We start from the raw sequence: 20,159 nt of genomic DNA, 5'->3' as shown, positions 1-20,159 counted from the left end.
GGAAAGATTAATTTTATATTTAAAAATTATTTGATATACATTTTAATGTCTTTTTACTTAGTTTGTATTTTTCATAATTATTTTGTAGCTAAAAGCTTAGAATACATTGATTGTTCTTTTACTTGGAAATGTATATTTCTCAATTATAGCCTTATTATTTAAGATATTTATACTGCTGTTTTGTAATGTTTTTTAAATATTCCTATAACGTATATGTTTGTTTTGTTTGTATATATTAGATATTAATATGGTGATAAGGGTTTTATAATTAAGGCCTCATAGTGTAAATGTATCGTATATTTGGTCTGGTTATGCACAAAATTCTACTATTTTTTCAAAATTGCAATTATGTTATTACCCATTCATTATGAACATAGTAAATAAAAAGTGAGTGAGTAATTAATGGAAATAATTTTGCAATCTTTACTCAAACAATACCTATAAAATTTTGTAAAGATAATGAAAATCTATCGCTGGACTAAAATGTACACTTATTATTACTCAATTGTGATACTTTAATTCTATTTATAATAATTTTTTTGTTGAGAATAAAAAAATTATTTGAGATACTGGTAGTTATTTTTTATGTCCTTGTAGAAGTAAACATACTTTTTTTAAATTGCCGGTTAACAATAAAATGTCAAAGGAAATTTAGTTAGTGGATAGTAAACATTGCGTGGTCCAGTAACTTTGATCTGGTCCTCTCTGGAAAGAAATAAAATAAAGTACGCCTTAATTAGGTACTGTAATTTCTTCGCTCTATCAAACCGCTTTAATGGTAGTGTTTTCTCTAAGTAATTGATTTTTTAATGGTACACACAATCTTTAATTATTTCAAAATAATTTTACTGCCAAGATTTTTTTCTTGAAAAGTACTAGGAGCGTTTTTTAAATAAGGCCCATTTATGCATGTAGCTCCTTAGTTTTTGCAAAAGCTGTAACAAGGCAGCTCCCAACTTGCTAAACATAGTTGTACCATTTGCAGCTCTGAGGCCTAGTAGGGCGTAGGCCTTTGTTGCGGCTTATGCGCTATATGGAGTTTTACACAGGAACAGCTCTTACTTATAAAATGTAAATTGTTTAAAGCCTATCTTCGCCTTTCGTGAGTTTTTGCCCTCTTAAAATGTTAAAATACTAGTTTTTTCTTCTATGACAAACATTGATTATAAACTTATCTTACCCAATCATCGTTTATTTTTCCTTCTAAATTGTTAAAATATTTGGATATCACGCTTATGTGGTGCATTTGTACAAGAATTGGTTGAGGTAACACTGGTGGAAATGAGTAGACAGAACTAACAAAAAGGGGATTTTTAATTTAAAAAAGATGTTTCAAAGACAATAAATATAATTATTAACTTATTTAAATTAAATAACAAGCACATTGAAATGTAATAAACCTTAAAAAATTTTTCAAATTTGGGGATATGATTGATTAACAGGTTTGTAAAGATATAGTATTTGGTTTTTCGAAATGCCAACGTAGCTGCCCAACAAAGAATCGCCAAATTAATAAAATAGATACCCTTAGCAATGTAGGAGTGCCCCTGAATTCCAGGTGTGTAAAAACAATGTTCTTCCATATTGCCAAGAACATTCTGCTAAGAACATATAGTTGAAATTACTTAGAATTTCACTAATGGTTATTAACACCTGTTTTAGATAAATGCAATCCAGCACATCATAATAGTTATTTCCTACAGTCACCTGACAAAGTGGCCTTCCTTGCACTGATTATAGCAAAGAAAGTTGCTAATTGCTGCCTCTACTTACTTTTGCCTCAGTTTTTTTCCTGCACACCAGTATTCCAACCAAACAACACAAAACAGCGTGCTTTTATTAGGCATGTAATACGAAAATAAGTTGATAACACTTAAAGATATTACGACAATGAACAGCTTGTTCAGTGTTTCCCATTTTGTTCAATGTTTGGATTTAACCTAACCTAAAAACTTGTTGTACTGTGTTTGAAAGACTAATTATTTATATGCTTTATAGTATCTGTAGGAAAAATATCTATAACAGGAGTGGAAACTGTCTTTGCTGCACTCGAGAAACTTTCCACACTCGCCTACGGCTGGTCCATAAACATTTCTCTTGTGTACAGCAAAGTTCCACTTAAACAACACTAATTTTAACACACTATACAACACGTTTTTAGGTTAAGTTGAATCCAAGCATTGAGCGAAAGGGGAAGTGCTGCACAAGCTGATCGTAGTTGTATCTTTAGTGTTGTCAACTTATTTTCAAGCGTACACAAATTACCTGCCTAATAAAAGCACACAGTTTCGTGTTGTTTGGTTGGAATACTGGAGAGCGGCAAAAGTAATTGCAGCAATTAGCTACTTTGCATGCTGTAATCAGTGTAAGGAAATTCACTTTGTCAGGTAGAACTGTAGGGAAATTATATTGATAGAAAGAATATCGAAGAATTTCAATGATACAAATCAGTGGTAACAAAAGCTAAACTAAACAATACATGGATTTGATGATTCCAAGTAAGATAAATTTCATGACAAATATCACACAAATACAACAAACAATCCATGCCAGCAAGATTCAAGACTTAACCGATATTACAACATTGATGGATAAATAATGTTTAAAAAGACAGTTTTACACTTTATACATATTTACAATAAGTTTGAGCATTTTCTACAAGTACTTAAACCACAACCTTATTGAGATATGAAGGAGGAATATAATAGAAGAAGACATAATCGTATGTAAATCTTAAAATTACTGTACCACGGAGTTACATATTCATTGGTCATGTATTTTATAAATTCATGAATTTTGTTATGGATAGGTTTAACAGCAGGCTTACCAAATAAACACATAGAATTTTCAGTGCGACCAGCTCCTTCAGTAGTAGAGGCTTAGTTTTCATTTAACCACAAAACTATGAACTAAGAAAACCAAAACTTTTACTGAAGGAGCCAGTAGCTCTGAAAATTCTATCCATTTATGTGTTATATATGCATTTTCCTCATCAAGATAAGCTTGTTGATAAACCTATCCACTACACAATCATTTAAAAAACCACAGGCCTAAAACAATCTTCACCAAAAAACTTCATATAATTACATTGTAACCTTTTATAATATACAGGATGTCAATGTACAATCTAAGATATCTTTATAGTTAATTATAATTCTCAAAAGAAAATCTGCACTGCACATTTTCACTACATTATTTACAGTCAAATGATCAAATAATTTTTGACAGAAATTACCTTGGAATTGACAATGATTAAAACCTAAACTAGCAAGATACAGTATAATACATTGCAGCTGTTTTGTATTTTTCATTGAAAAATACAAAACACAAGGTAAACGCCCATTCAAACGGGTAAGCCATAACTAGTTTGTGAGGATCAATAAATAAAAAAATTCTATATTTTGCAAATAAAGAAGAAAATTTAAAACTTTACATTTTAACACCTACAGCCAAGTGCTCGATTTGTAAAAAATGAGGTGCGGGAACTGTAACCTATTTAATGTGGTTAGTAGTAATATTTTTATCTTTCCGAAAGAGAGGTACCGGAACCCTCTGTTCCACCGTGTTCCCCCACAAATCGAGCACTGCCTACAACACTTGCAAATAGCCCACTACATTAGTAAAGATGAGTGACTACTACATAATTCCAAACTTTTGGAAGCAATAACTAAAGTCTCTTTGTACTAAATAAAACAATGCACACCTACAGTTAAAATCTCGTAAATATAGAGAGAAGATATACAATTTTTAATATTTACAAATCTACTTAGTTACACAGCAAGTGAAAGCAGTTGTCGTAAAAAATATGGTTTAAGAAATTTAAAATAAAACACACCATCATAAAAAAAATACTATCACTCTTAAAAGAACACTATTACAAGTGGAACTACGACTTTTTACACATCTACAAAATAAAATAATAGAGTGGGCAAGAGTATGTCAGATATACTAAACTAATTCCAGAGGTTGTGAAAACATAAAATGATTATATTAAGTCTATGATTATATGATACTATCCTCATTCTACAATGTTGGTAAATTTAAGTACACAAAAACTTAAACTTCCCTAATTTTTAAAATAAATGTTCACTCTATGAAAACAAAAACAAACCATAACCTATCGTATTTTACCTAATTATTCAAACATCCATAGGATATTTACAGCTTTGAAATTTGTACAAATCTACTAGGATTAATCAAAATCGTCAAAGATTTAAACAGAAGGCAGTAGAGTAGCTGCCAGCTTGAGTCCGTTTTTATCTCGTGACACCAAAACTCGGACGACGCTGAAAAGTTGAATCAGTTGTACTTTTTCTATCCCCTCCCATCGTATGTACAATTGGGACTTGTTGGCTTCACTCACATGTTCAACCTCGGCTTTTAGGGGCTGAAATAAGAGAAAAGCGCTTGATTTATCAAATACACAAGTAAATTAGCTGTAGCTGACATTCACTTTAAATCCTTCATACATATAATCTTACACGCTGTATATATATTTTTTCCCATTTCTGCATCAGCAATTTTGAGTGAAAGAATCACAAATACTTATAAGGGAAAATGGTCCTCTTATAAGGGGAAGTGGTTATAAGGGAAAATGGGATAATGGAAAATGGTCAAATTTTTTGTAAAATTTACAGATTTGGAGCATTTCCTTGTTAGGTTGAGTTTATTCCCCATAAATTGCACGAGGCAAAGTTAAGAAGCTTGATTCAAAAGAAGGGCGTCTGTAAAGATTTGTTATTTTCATAATTTCTTAAATCAAATTGTCAAGCCATCTATTATTGACTCAAAACGAAGAATTTGAATTTATAAATCCTACACATACAGTGGAGCTCTCGGTAAAATACAGTGAAACCAATAACAAGTGCAATTTTCCCTTAAGACCCTTAATTCATCTTACTGTAACCCCAATAAGAAGTTAACCTTGATAACGAGTTTTACTTGATAACCCCCATGAGAGACTTGATACCAAGATTCTACTGAGTCACATACGATCACTTACATCAGTGTAGACTCGCAATACGATTCCGAAGTCTCTGACGATGACATCAGCTGATCTGTCCTTGACGTCAATGACAGCCGCCAGACTCTCGACAGGTTCCCGCAGGTACAGGGCCAGAAACAGCAGGGAGCTCTGATCACCAGCCACCTTGGCCGCCAGCTTCTGTCGGTTGCAGATCGTGGCGATTCTATCAACACAGAAACATCTATGAGGAATTGTTAAGCAAAAATGAGTTAATAAAAGAGTCATCAACTACCAATTCTTGGAGGCCGTATACACTTGGGTGTGTATTTTAAGCTAAATATGAACGCAAGGTAAGTGTAGAATGGAGTTAAATGATTTGTGTAGCTTTGGTGCTGACTAAGACCAGCTGTTTCATTAGTCAGATCAGCTGGTTTATTAGTCAGGATAATTGATTAAAATCCCAAAAATAAAAGGTCTAGCTGAGGGTTTGGAACCATCAAAAAGCTACGACTTTTTTCAGGATCGAATCGGCGACCTTCTGATCATTACAACCACTAAGCTTACCAACTATATACCATTTTTCCATCAACTAGAAAAGGAACTGGGTTAAGGTTAAATGAACTATTTGGTAGGTATGCATAATAATAATTATCTATTTATTCAAAACTCTTGGCTTTTACTTAAATTTACTAAACATTCATTTAGGTTTGATTGGGTCTTCTTAATTCAATAATTCATGTAGATGTGCATTTTTTTACCTATACTAATGAATTAAGTAGCCTAATCTTTTCTATATTGTAATTGAAATCTTACTAAAACAATTCAAAATTTCAACATAATGTCAACACTTTTGAATAATACTAGGCCCTACATATTTTAGACACAAAAATCCTAAAGGCATTGAGAATAAAATTCCCGAAGACTCCTTTACACACCTCTTACTATCCAGATGAGACCAAGTAGGCGGAGGCGTGAGCTCTAGCGATGCGGCCAATAGTCTGTGAACCATCACGTCCGCGTAGCGACGAATCGGCGAGGTGAAGTGTGTGTAGTACGGAGCGTTGAGAGCGTAGTGGTGCAACTCTGGTATCTCCTTGGACGGACAAAAGTAGTTCGCTCTCTGTAACATTCTCAGTTGTAACACACATCACTTGGGCCTAACAAAGAATTAGTTTCAAACAAAACATATTCTCTTCTGTTTCCAAAAATTATTTGTGATGGAAATATTTTCAAAAAGATAATTAAATCATTGAACTACATGGTGTGACACTATACTATGTAAGTTGAGGTAAAAACGAATTATGAAATGAATTAATTGAATCTTATTAAGATTGTTCTCTAGTTGGGATCCCTGTGAAAATGTTCAGAAAAAAACACAAAGTACGCTGACATTAACAGAGGAAATTGATTTCAATATAAAACACGAATGAGCAACTTTCAGAGAGGGAGGGGGTTGTGTAGATCAAACTTGTGTGTTAGCATCAAATTGTGACTTTTGGATACTGAATCAATAGTCAAAGTTGATACAGATGTGGACAACAAACAAGCATTAGATAGAAAACTTTTCTTTCCATTTTTTCTCCATGTTTTGAAGTGAATTTGTGTATTTTCTGAACCAATGGCATTTTTTACGGTTTGAAAAGGAACGGTCCAAACCCTGGTATTGTTACTATCTAACCTAATTCTTTTTTATTAGATTATTGCATCATTAATTTATATCCCAATGACAAGGGCATCTGGGTCTGGAACGATCTCACTCGGACACGAACCAGTGACCTTCAGATTCAAAGGCCAGTACAAATTCTCATAGCACAATGTATTGACGAGACTCATAGCCTTTTACGAGTATATATGCAAACTAAAACTGAAAAGGGGGTAAAGTATTTTAAAATTTCAGTTTGAATTGATTAAAAAAGGGTTAAACTTGATTAATTCTTTGTTTAAGCTTACATCAATTGAGTAACGGCCAATTTCATTCTTAACATTTTTTATTTTTGTTCAGTTTTTACAACATGACTGCAAACCTCCCATAGCAGAAAGCAACAATTCTCACCAGCATAGGCTTGGCACACATCTGATTGAGTACGATGTACCTCGCCCAGCTGATCGTCTCGTCTTCTCCCTCCACAGGCGAGCCGTACTTCAGCATGGACGAGTGTAGCGTCCCGGCATCAGATATATCCAGGTGAATGCCATACGTCTCCAACCTTTAACATATCAAATACTAAATCAGTCGGTTAAAGGCATCCACCTGTTAGAAACATTTACTTCTTGCCGTTCAATAAAAGGTACTGGCTGAGAAACAGCTGGTCTTCAGCCACAACGAAGCTTCACAGATCATTTAATTCCATTCTACACTCATTCTTGATAGGAAATATACTTTATTTACATGTTCGTTGAGAACAGTACAACACCCTAGGATATTTACAGGTGTTTTGTTGGTTACAAAAAATGTATAAAAAATGTATGTAAAAACATAAAACTATATTATGTAAGAAGTTAACTTTACTGTAAGCTCAATTTAACTACTTTATGCTCTTTAATATTTGATAACTAGCAACAAATTAAACATGGAAGTGAAAAAAAAACTTTAAAATTTCATTGTTAAGTTATGTTGGACTCTTAATTCTCCAAGTAAACTTGCTCAACTTAACACTTCCAGAAAAGCTCTTTAGGGCCTTTAGTTTCCCTTAAACTTAAAATGTTAAAATACACTGGGAGATACACTAACCTCTTCTGCAGTTCCAACATCATGTTTAGTTTAGGAGGTAAGTGATGGCGGAGGAAAGCCAGGTCAGGATACGCTGTATATATGTGTTCCGCTACTGTCATGTTGGCTAACAACATGAATTCTTCAATCAACCTGGACACAATCAAAGTATTTATTATACAACTTGGAGTTGAATGATGAAATTTAACTTCCCATGGTTAAAGGGTTGATTTCAAAGGCATATTCTTGATTTTGTTTATTCTTAAGGAATTGGATAACACTTTTTCAAATTCTATCGTTATTTAATTTTTGATACAGTAAAATAAAGGATAAGTCAACAGCTTAACCCTGAAACTGCCAGTTAAAATTTCCAAAAGGTACTTTGCTGCACTTTGTGTATAGTTAATTTAATAAATTAATGGACATTATTATTTACAAGGCAGTTGCACTGTATTGTATATATTTTTCAGAAAGAAATAAGATTTAATTCATATTATTTGTGTAGTAATAAAACCTAATCACAATTTGAACTGTGTTATCTCTTTTACAAAAATAGTTCATACTGTATACATTTTTATAAGTTTAAAAAATGAGTGATAGAAGCTAACAAATAAGCCGTATTTTATTGTTTTTGTGAAAAAACTCTGATGATAAAATAAAAATACTCTAGTGCATCAGGGAAACAAACTGATTCTATAACTATTAAGGAAATTGACAGGAAAGCAGGCTTACCTTTAAATAAGTCCATAGAGACACATAACACATCACAAAATTTTGTGATGTGTTATGTGTCTCTATGGACTTGTTTAAAGGTAAGCCTGCTTTCCTGTCAATTTCCTTAATAATTCCTGGCAAATGCCCTATCTTTTTATAAGATGATTCTATAACTACTTATTCAATTATTGCATTTTTCTTCAACCTACCTATGCGACTCTTTATTCTGATATATAAAGCTGCTTAGAGGTGTTTGTGTTTCTGCGTCTAGATGAAAACACAGCTTAGGTTGGTCGATACGCAGAGCTCCTGAGTCAAATCTGCGTTTACGCATGATCTGCGACAGTTTGTACAGAATACGGATCCTTTCTGCACAGTCTTCAGCAGTGAATCCGTTGCTCACTTCCGGAAAATCTTCAGCCGTAAAGGTCTTGTCTAGATCATCAATCACCATCTAGAAAAGTCATCCAGTTACGACTGGTATCTCAGTTTTTTTAGTTTGCACACTGTAGAAAAACACAAACTCTGATACTGAATTATAAACAAAATTGTATTCAACGAGAAGGCAATAGTTGATTCATGTATTTTTTCAGAAAAGAAAAATTCAAGTAACTTACTAAAGGAATATTTGTATTTTAAAGTTCCTAGTTCTTGCACAGGTTCTCAATCTAGTGTCAAATACATTTTGCAGGCGAGTAAAGTCCTCAGGGAGAGAAAAAAATATTTTGGCAAAATCGATTGGAGACTAGGATAAGAACCTCAGTAAGAACTAAGGCTACAAAAAGATACCTTAAAAATAATTACAAACACAAATAAGTCAAGGGAAAAATAGATTAGATAAACAAAAGTTAAGTTGTGTGACCTTGTTGTAGGTGTATGAGCCTCAAGACAAGGGGGTAAGATAGCTAAAATCTATCCCTTTCAGAGAAAAAAGCTCAAATATTTAAATAAACTTCCCCGGACGAAAAAAATGTACTTATATTTATTCCACTTAACAGCAATTAATTTTAGGTATATAGCGCAACAAGCAGTAAAACTACATTAGTTAGTTTTTCTTTTCTAATGTCAAATTAAAAATTTTAAATCCAAACTTAATAACTACGAATCCCAAAACATTATCAAACAACGAATAGCCTACAAAAGCTCATTAAGTTAAATAACATGTCTTTGTAGAGAAAAACTCTAGGTTTTCCTTGCCATTAAAAAGCGAAATGCACCCACCTGAGCGTGCTCGTACGCTAACTTGGTGCAAGAATGGATAACTGAGCGAGCGAACCGGTGAGTGACGACTTGAGCGTCCGGAGTGAGCTCCACAAAGACGGAGAACGCCAGTTTATCTTCACCAGACGTGAGCGAACACAGTTGACACAGCTCTAATGGCAACATGTGGTAAACCTGAAAACACAATTATGTCATTCCACCCTGTTTCTGCACTACTGAATTATACTTTTATTATATCATTAACAAAAAGAATTAAATATAGACCGAAAACAGTGCTGCGGTTAGCATATGTTCTGGTGTCCACCTCTAGGAGTTCCGTGTACTTAAGGCACACAGCGCTGCAGCGTATGCTGGTATTATTCAGCGAGGAGCCGACGACGGCAGCGAATCGAACACTGAGCATGTTCTAGTGGCACATCGTGGAACTTTCCTTTGACAGTCTATATTTATTCTATTTAATTTGTCTATGATTATATTTACCATAAATGTGAGGCCTAATGTATTACCCTACAAACAGTTTCAAATGTGCATTTGTGTAGTTTACAGTTAATCCTTCTATTGAATTTTCATTTTTCTGGTTACTTTTTAACTCCAGAAAAACAATTGAAAACTTTAGAATATGCCACACTACTTTCTTACATTTGCATATTACGTTTGAGCTAGTGCAATGCTTCACAGGCTAACTCTAATCACTTATCTTATCACTAGTAATTAATGGACTTACCCTCTGGACTAGATATATAGTCGTAGCTCTCTTGCTCACTTTGTGGTCCAACATCGTCTTGGGCTGTAAAAAGTGACTGACATCGGAAATGTGAACTCCGACTTCGAAATTACCATTTTCCAGCTTCTTGGCAGAAACTGCATCGTCAAGATCCTTAGCTGTCGCCGGGTCTATGGTGAAAATGCACTCTTTCCTAGAAATTAACATCACATTCACATATCAATCAAAATACTACTGATTATATGATATGATCATAATTAATTAATTTTAGGTTGAAATATTTGTATAGTAAAACGAAATGATTCACCAAACATAAAGAAAAATAGATCCACTAAAAGAGTAATTCCAAACCTGAGGTCATCACGTTTTGCAATTTCTTCGTCTGGTATTGTGTACGGCAGTCTTGGGAAGAAAATGTTCAGTATCGGATCGTGGGGGGTTGGGTCCAAATTGTTTTCCAACAGTATAGCCATGGTTTCCGCTTCTACATCTCCACTTTTACCAACCTCCTTGAGGATTTTTCTGAAAAATAACAATCTGTCAGTTTATTTGTTCCATAATCATACTTACGCCATATCCTCTTCTAATACAAGGCCGTGGCGAGACAAAAGTGGCGACAATGCTGTCCTGTCAAACCGAAACAGCTGTTGCGTTGCTTTAATTTACAAATAGGCATGACGTTGTGACGTTGCCACAAACCAACCCCGCCCTCGGCTTTGTATTAGAGGAAGCTATGCTTACACAGTTAATGAGCATTTAATTGACCAAACCAACAAAATACACATTAAAGCTTTAATATAAAGGAACGTCATTTAGCTCGTTCTATATTATTCGTTAGTTTTTTAAAAGTGCTGGAAGTAACCTCTACTCAGTTAGATTTATAGCTAACGAATAGATAATATATTCGATAGTTTTAAATCGTTAGATTTTTTGTCAGGTGGAAGTATCTCAAATACGGGTTATTGATTTTATGTGATCAGTGAGGGTTACGTGCGGCCTTGAGGGGTCAGCGCCCTTGTTGACAAAAAACGGGGGGTGGGAAAGAGAAAGGCGAAGTCCAGTTGCTTTAGTATGCAGTGGGCCCATGGATGGGCAGTGACAGCCAATAACAACACCCCAACCAACGAGGGGTGGGAAGGGGGAATTTTTGTTTGGTTATAACCTTGGTGTGATAACCCAACCTAACATAACTGCCGCAGCGCGCTGTATAAGTGTGGTCTCCAGATAATTCCACAGTACCAATATTTTTACAGTAAGTATATATATTAAAAGTGACAGAAGACATAGTTTATTTATTATATTCCTACTTCAGTATCTTAAAGTCTATGCTATTACCGACAATCAAGAATGTCTAACCTCAATTAACTTTCTTTCCTGGTTCTAATTGATATAATAAACTATAGACATCCCAAGAACAAAACAACCTGCGCAGAAATGAAAAGATCACGTGGTTCGCGCCGGTAGGTGGAGCTTACACTTCAAACCTGCGTGGCTCGAAATGGCCCAGGGTTCTTTTGTTTCTGGTATGACTATACCACGTTTTTGACCTTGTCCAACAACTTGTTCAACCAATTAAAATCCTTTATGAAATTTTCAAATTCTTTCCGACAAATTACAACAACTGACCCTTCTGCAATGTTGACGTTAGTCCACGCCGTGATCTGCGCCGTAAAGATAGTGTCTGTGTACGCCCCTGGGCTGTGTTTGTAGCCTGCGGGGAGCGAGGGGTCGCTCAGCGGTATCTTGATTCTGGGCACTCTGGAGTCTCGGGGCGAAAACACCACGTAGCTGCTGTTAGGTTCAATGGTAGACTGTAGCTTGCCGACAGTCGTGCGAGAGTGGAACTCTTCCTTGATGAGCACAACCTGCACAAACGATTTGAGGTTAACCTTTCCAAAATGGGCGGAGGATCAGGGATATGAGATGAAGGACAAGTTACGGATGTGTACTCATAATTTTTGTAGATGTTGGGAACAGGAGGTGAATATTTCCGCCACTTCTGTGGCATGGTTGGTGTTCGAACCACCTGGTAGGAACCACTGTGACCATTTTACTCTGCAGAATGGTATGAACATGAACTTGTAAGTGACAGACCACTATGTGCTAAATAAACTCAACCTTATTATTTATTCCAAATTTTCTAGAACATAAATCTTGTTTAGATTTACCATACAATATTTTTTTAATGAAATATTGTGTAACAAAAACGTTTCATTCATTAAGATATTTGTAAGGATAGGTCGCAAATACATCCAAATCATTATTTTTATCGTAAAAACGTCAGCTGATTATCTACTCACAAAATTACTCTTTTGTTGTATTTATTTAAAGTAGAAAGGAATACAAAAATTTACAAGAAATATTTTTTTTCCATTTTACAAGTTTTGGCCTGCCTTGTTAGGAATGTGCTATGTACAGATTTTTCAGAACAATAGGCTTTAAAAATATATTTGGTTCTTACTGTCTACGCAATCTGCCACACTCAAGAATATAATAGGCTTATATTTGAATGGAACAATTCCACACTGGCACAAGAAAGACAAAAGCTTAACACCATGCATAAACATCTGAGAATTTAACTTTTACACCTTTTTAAATCAAGAAAGGTTTGAATTGGGAAGAGATACCATAAACAATTCAAGTCTTTTTTTAACATATTTCTCCAACAGTGTTTTTTGATCCAGGTTAAAATATCTTTTCCAAAAATTTTCTTTTTTGTTTCTACAGTGTAATGGCAGGTATGGTTTTCCAAAAGAAGAATGTTTATTATTGGTTCAAAGAGTTGATTAAAATTACGGATATCCAAACAATGTGTTTTGATGATTCCACCAAATATTTATTAGTAAAATTGAAAGGAATGCTTCTCAGATTTGACTTTGGTAATGACATAAAAATTTGGCTAAAACACTATATTAAAAAAAATTACTGTTTCCCAATCACTACATAATTGCTTAAGATACTTTAAAGCGTAGAAGGTAACTTACTTTTCCAGTACGCTGTTCAGGATTGACCTAAAAAAAAATAGTTAAAGTTTATTAAATAAAGTTAATTGTTATAGTTTATAAAAATTATAAAGTTTTGACTACTAATTGATGCTCATAAAAATTGATCTAATACTGCTGTGAATGTTAATTATAATTGGGCCTACTAGGTACACATGGAACAATAACAACAAAATAAAAAAATCTTGTTCTAGTTTAAAGCAGTAGGCTTTTCAGTTTTCCAATCACAATAATCAGTAGGCTTTACTAGTTTTATATTTTCACTTCTTTACAGTATATAGTATATAGGCTACATAATAGACCTGTAAGTTTGACTCCTTGAATACAACTGATGCACCAACATTATCTGTTATTTTTAGTAAAAAAGTGATTATTATAATACAACTATTAACTAATAAAATTATAAAGTTTAGATACATGATAGGACCTACCTTCCAGTTTTCCGGTGGATTCAGAAGAACAACAACTTCATCTCCTTCTAACGCTCGATTCCTGTTTTTCAACCCTTCGATAATGATGTCTTTTTCTTCTCCCTTCAAAATTATACAATCGTTAGCTAAACTAAATTGCAATCAATAACATTATTTGCAACTGTTTTACTGATGGTAATATTGTTTAAACAATTAATTAAACATCTAACATCATGAATCTGATATAGTGCATGAGGCAAGAGTCTAATACACATAAGCAACCCTAACTTCAGACCACACCTTGCGCTCTGATATTTTTTTTTTTTTTTTTTTTAAGATAATCAGTGGAGTAGTCATAAATTTTCTGATGTGAGAAAACTCACCATTGCCGCAAAAAAGATTCGGGTGGATTACAGGTCTATATAGGTTCTTTGGAAATAGCAAGGTGTGGAAACGTGTGAAAATGCATTTTCCAACATTCCTATATTAATAACCTCGTGTTTTTCTAAGACAATGACTGGCATTCCCAATTAACTACTATGCCACTGATTGTTTCAACCAAAAATAAAACACCACCACAGCAGCAAACCTGCAGACTTAACGAATTACAATTAGTCTGATCCTTAAAAATGTGAGAGATTTATTCCCTCTAAAAAAACCATTATGTTAGATGAGTGTAGTGTATACAATAATGTACCATAATGTTGCCATTGTTACGATATTTAGATTTGTGTTATAAAGAGTTGGCAATATGTTTTGCATTTGTGTCCTGACTGCGATCAGGCGACTGTGACGTCATATCGTATGATTTCAATAAAGCTCCCGGATTGGCTACAACCCATCATGCCACTTTTCCCTCCACGTTTAACCGCCGATCCAAAAGTTTTCCTTGCTCTCCAGTCCTCAAGATTCCAGCAAACCGTAAACATGTAGTCGGCCAGGTTTTATTTAATTTCCCAAATGGTGTTTTATTTCAATGATTGCACCCCTAAACGTTCCAATGAGTTACTTAGGTTTGCTGCTACACTGAAAGTAATAGAGTTAATTTAGTAAAAATTTTGACAGCTTAGGTAGAAATAAAATTCTCGATGAGTATTGTGTTGACGACTAAAGAGTAAAAGTTAGTGTGCACCACTGTGCATAATTAAATTACCTTCACCAAACCAGAAATTATGAAAATAATTAAAGAGTCAAGCCATATTATTTACCAACCAGTATCCAATATTACCATTTTAACAATTGTTTTATTTTTACCAAATCTGGATTTAATAACAAACTGGTTTTATTATGTTTATTGTGTACATTAACATGTGTGGTTAATGTATGTTAGATAACCAACCTCGGAAACGTATGCATCTCTGAAGCATTTGGCGTTGATTCTGATGCTGCCCTGCAACAATATATACGAAAAATGTAACGTACAATATAAACTTAAGTAATACTCATTAAAACTGTTAGTTTACACTAAGATTTTTATTGAAGATCTTTGCTCTTAAGAATTTCATGAAGTAGCCTAAGTATGAAAACAAACAAAAAACTAATTTTCTAGGAATGTATATTTTAATGTCATTTATTTACTTTTAGGCCTACTTAGTTATTTTTATGGTTTGATATAATATATCAAACTCTAAAAATTTCTACAAACACACCTCTTTTTTCTGTACAACGCTAAGTAAATAAATTATATTAAAATATACATTCCTAGAAAATTACTTATTTGGTTAAATATTGCAATAAGTGGAAAATGTTTAATATTCGTTAAAAATTGTCCACACTGATCGCTGGGGTAGACAAAGTTTGTTTCTATTATTTTAGGGTTATTTTCATGATTTGTGCTTTACTATTTGGTTATAGGAGACCAGTTATTGTTTATGATTAAATCGTTTTATTTGGTAAAATGAGGTTTTAAATGACTGAAATAACAAAAAACTAATTATAAACAAAACACAACCTCTACAGTTGGACGTACAGAACTAACAATAAATTGGCATCAGCTGTTCCATAAGGATGACAAATCTACTACTAAGGGAGTATGTTTTATCTATGACTTAAGTCTCGACTGATTGATTTGAACACCTCATAGTCAAAGAGTACTTGGTGGGGCGACAAAGTCCTATTAGAAGACTTTTCTTCATTATTTTTTGTTGGATTTATTATATTATTCTATATTTTAAGTGTTGGATCGAAAGTCAAAGCAGTAAGTTCAAAGTAGCATTTCGGTACCCTGTTAGTCACCAAGTAAAAAAGGACAAATTTTTATGTGATTTGGAAAAAAATAAAATTTAAGAAACTCTTAGATAAATGTTGGTAACTCACAGTAATCATGGTTTTGTTTCTCAGTCCTTCCTCAATTTCAATCGGGGACAAATAGTCTTCAAAAACATCTTGCTTCTTATTTTCGCTGGGAGGTTTCTTCTTCCTTTAATAATAATTACTTTATTAGTGTTCTATCAGGAAAGTAATTTTCCAGTTTTATTAACAGCGTCTTTGCCACACTGAGCATGCTTCTTGAACTAAACTAAAACTACAAAAAAAATTTTATTTAAAAAAATATAAGCAAACATACCAAGAAGACCCAGGGTAAGAAAATAAATAGGCTAATCTATATCATTAAATATTTTAAGGCAGCAATCCACATCTAGGTGATTATTTTAAGCTAAAAATGAATAAAGGGTGAAGAGAAATTATCTGCGTTGCTTTGTTACGGTACTGATTAAGATCAGCTGTTTCATTAGCCAGGATCATTTAGGCCTAATTAAAGCCCAATGACTAAGGAACAACTGGGTCTAGTTTTGAACCAGCAAAAAGCTACAGACTTTTCTCAGGCAACCTTTGATTTACAGGCGAGAACTATGACCACTCAGCTACACAGCTAGTTAAATGGGATAAGGCAAAGCACAACAAATTTTTGATGAATAAAGATCCATACAGCATTAACGACCACAACGTGTCTCTGCTTAGCCAGTGGGAATCAAGTATCAAATAAGTTAGTAAATAAGTAAAGTAGTGATGATAATGATGATAATTAATTTGAGATAGATCTACCACTGTTAGTGTCACTTTGCCGTGGTGAAGAAATATATTGGGTAAGTAGGCCTAATAAAAAAAATATTGCACTAGATACTTACCGTGCTGATTTTTTGTGGTCTTGGAAAAACTGTTCATTCGATTTTGGTGATCTAGGCGTATAGCTATTTTTTGGCGTTTTAGGGCCTTTTTTGGAACTCGGAACATTGTCTGTGACGTCTATTCCATAAGAGGGACTAAGAACATTGTGCGGGACGTTTAACCCAAAATTAACGTCTATTGAAGGTCTCTTAACTTCTGTTCCAACATCATCACATGGCCTTGCTTCAGCATCTTTTGTGTCTTTGTCGCCAACTTGTTTTTTTCTATTCCTAGATTTTTTCGGCTTCCGACTTTCTTGTGTTAAAGAACATCTTTTCATATCATCAACTAAATCAGCAAGTTCTTTCTCTGCTTTGGCTAGAATGCCATTAAAGTTTGGTCCTGTTGTTATGTCACAGTTCACAGCTTTATTCATGTTCCTAAAATAATTACTACAAATTAAATTGCAAAGTTAATTTATCAACCCTTCTAAAAAAAATTGAGGTTAATCTAGACACTGTTAAACTTTTAATCATTCCATAAGTTTAACTATTAAGTTAAGAAAAAATCTTGTCTATGGACTTTTGGAATTGTTATTTTTTGACCTCTTTAATCCACTATTTTAAATGTAGGCTATACATTTTAATTGTAAACAAAAATAATCTGGAGATAAGTTAACATACGCTACCGGTAATTAAACATCTTGGTTCATTATAACGTAACTTTATCTTCTTAATTCAACCTAATTTCTAAACATATCAAGTTTCAGGTCACAAATTGTCTGAATTTTAGTCCTCGTTCTTCAAGTCAGCAATAAGTTTAACTCATTATAAGTTAAGCTGCGTTTTAGCATTCCTGTTACTGTCGGCAGACAAATCGTCCCACAGGCATCGATATTTTTGGAGTAGCTAAATCTAGAAATGTTACAATGTCTTTGCCCGACCACTTGTTGGTGTCAACCATATTCAATATCCACAAAAAGAAGTATAAAATACAGTACAACAAATCTAACACTGCATTAACCAACTAGACACGTTTTAATTCACCAGCTGCTTGTGAGATACTAGGTGTTCACATTTGCTAGCCGCCACCAGCGAACAGTTCACGTTTTAACTGCCAGCGCAGGATAGGCAGCGCTAAAAAGTTAAACATGTTCAACTTCTGATTTTTGCTAGTAAAAACCAGCCCGCTGGTATTTACCAGTCGTTGGTTCTGGATCAGACTAGGCTGCTTGCTGGCAATATTAGGCCTACCAGCGGCTGGTTTGTAGCATGTAAGTTACTAAACAGCCTAGTGTGATCCCAGCTATTGATCATTGGGTAAAGTACCTTAATCTATCCCCTTAAGTTATATGTACCCTGAAACACATAGGCTACTGACAGATTATTGCCTCAGAAGGACTGCATGTCCAAAAAATAGTTTACTACTGGGCTACATTACGTATTACTTAACTTAATTTTTTTTAATACGTATTGTAAATAGACGCAATCTATCCAACTTTGTAGGTCAAAGATGAAGAAACTAAGTATTCAAGTTAGTAAGTACCTAAGTACCTAAATGGACAATCGCACATTGCAAATTCGTCTCGAAATTCAGGACTTTGAACCTAGGCCTAACTTAAGGGTCTGGGTACAGTTTCTTAACTGGGCTATGCTAATCAATTGGAAACTATCGATTTGACAAGTTTGGTTGGTTAGGTTAGGTTATTTTTATATATTTAAAAATATCGATTATTAATCAATATTTTTAACTCAATAGTTTCAATCGATATTAGCATAGCCCAGTTAAGAAACTGTACCCAAGGGTCTCACTATGCAAGGCTATAGGCCTAGAGCTTTAAAAACATAATTTAGAATTGGCTAACTAAGTTAAACATTCTTACTTATTTAAACATCCACGTCAAAAATTAACTAGGCCTACAGCTTGCTTTAACTTATCGAGGTTAAGCAATAGGCCTACCTTTGCCTGGGCTTGGACCTCTTCTTTTTTGGTTTTTCCATACTTCCAGGATCTCCGTTGGAGTTGGAAACTGCAGTAGACGTGGTTGGAGTAAAGCATAGTCCAGGATTCATTAAACTTGAGCTTGGACTGCAAACCAAGACACTTCCCTGACTTCTGTCTGAATCCATTGAAGGCTGTACCTTAACTATTAGCTTAGTAGTTTAGTTAGCTTTGATCTAGCTCTCTAAACTAGCGATCCTTCAAAATTGATTTGTAGGCCCAACTGTACAATCTTAACTTTCAAAAATTGCCAAGATGCAACACAGAACTTGTACGATTGTAAGCCCAAAAGGGGTTTGAAATGTTTTTTTTAATTAACAAGTGATTAAGATGATGAAATCACTCAAAAATGTTAACAGATCAAACAAATCGCGTAGTCTCAGTTATGCAGCCTAAAGCCTGATAAAAACAAAAAACCTTGGTAAAAATGTATCAATGAAATGTTCCACTTGGCTACACTTCACTATCAATACGCTAGGGTTATAGAATAATAGAATCAGAAGAACCAGAAAAGAAACTAAACAGACAATATGGTGCAATTTTTGACATTTCATTTGGCACAAGAAAAAATAGGTTTGAGGTTACAATATAAAATCCAAAGAGTTAAAAAATTAGTTACGAGGACGGGTTGATGGTCATGGAGCATATACACAACAAACAGAATTACTCAATGTAACCAGAAAAGTGTGGAACCTGTGGAACGATATATCTGTAATTGAAATTCTGTAATTTTACCTGTGTAAATGGTGAATCCGCTTAGCAATCACTTTCCCCAACTCACCTAAAACGTTCTATAAGACGTGTTTAAACTGTTCCTAAACACCAACACTAATTTTCTTAATTACTTTTTTGTCGACGATGCTTCCTGTAGACACCACACCTAGATTACCAGACACCACGATAAAAAACTCTCTTAAACATCGTGACAGGGCAGTTTCTTAAACTATAGACACCTCACCAAGATTACTAGGTTATTATTCACTTTCCCCAATTCACTTAAAATGTCCAATAAGACGTTTTTAAACTGTTACTAGACACCAACACTACAACTTTCTAAATTGATTTTGGTCTCCGAGTCTTCCTGTAGACACCATGCCTAGATTACTAGACACCCACCCCTGAAAAACTCGCTTTAGCATCGTGACAGTGCAGTTTACTATACTACACACCTCACTAAGATTACTAGACACCACGCCCAGATTACTAGACTCCAAGCTTAATTTACTAGACAAAATACCAAGATTACTAGACATCACGCCTAGATTACGGTTAGGTCAATCTAGGTAATGGTATCTAGTAATCT

At 34.1% G+C, this 20,159-nt stretch overlaps 1 protein-coding gene across 1 annotated transcript; it reads right to left on the bottom strand.

Moving 5' to 3' along the window:
• Positions 1 to 1,315: 1,315 nt before the first annotated feature.
• Positions 1,316 to 19,335, bottom strand: LOC129004203 (DIS3-like exonuclease 2). Its single transcript, XM_054432679.1, has 16 exons — positions 18,815 to 19,335; positions 16,876 to 17,295; positions 16,064 to 16,166; positions 15,087 to 15,137; positions 13,769 to 13,870; positions 13,320 to 13,346; positions 11,962 to 12,200; positions 10,687 to 10,857; positions 10,336 to 10,528; positions 9,612 to 9,785; positions 8,600 to 8,844; positions 7,698 to 7,829; positions 7,020 to 7,173; positions 5,902 to 6,086; positions 5,003 to 5,189; positions 1,316 to 4,387 (listed from the first exon to the last, which is right to left on the bottom strand). The coding sequence occupies exons 1-16, from the start codon at positions 18,982 to 18,984 to the stop codon at positions 4,214 to 4,216; spliced, it is 2,727 nt and encodes a 908-aa protein (XP_054288654.1). The 5' UTR covers positions 18,985 to 19,335; the 3' UTR covers positions 1,316 to 4,213.
• Positions 19,336 to 20,159: the final 824 nt, after the last annotated feature.

Source organism: Macrosteles quadrilineatus, unplaced genomic scaffold (assembly GCF_028750875.1).
Source record: "Macrosteles quadrilineatus isolate MER2022 unplaced genomic scaffold, UCM_ALF_1.0 Scaffold_9__3_contigs__length_116548681, whole genome shotgun sequence".
NCBI lineage: Eukaryota > Metazoa > Arthropoda > Insecta > Hemiptera > Cicadellidae > Macrosteles > Macrosteles quadrilineatus.
Note: the sequence above shows the minus strand (reverse complement) of the source record. Positions and strands in the feature narration are given on the sequence as shown.

Coding starts and splice junctions, on each gene's coding strand:
- LOC129004203 (XM_054432679.1), bottom strand. CDS start 18,984: ATGGATTCAGACAGAAGTCAGGGAAGTGTCTTGGTTTGCAGTCCAAGC. Junction 17,296..18,814: donor AGGTCCAAGCCCAGGCAAAG/GTAGGCCTATTG, acceptor TAATTATTTTAG/GAACATGAATAAAGCTGTGA. Junction 7,174..7,697: donor ATGTTGGAACTGCAGAAGAG/GTTAGTGTATCT, acceptor GATATGTTAAAG/GTTGGAGACGTATGGCATTC.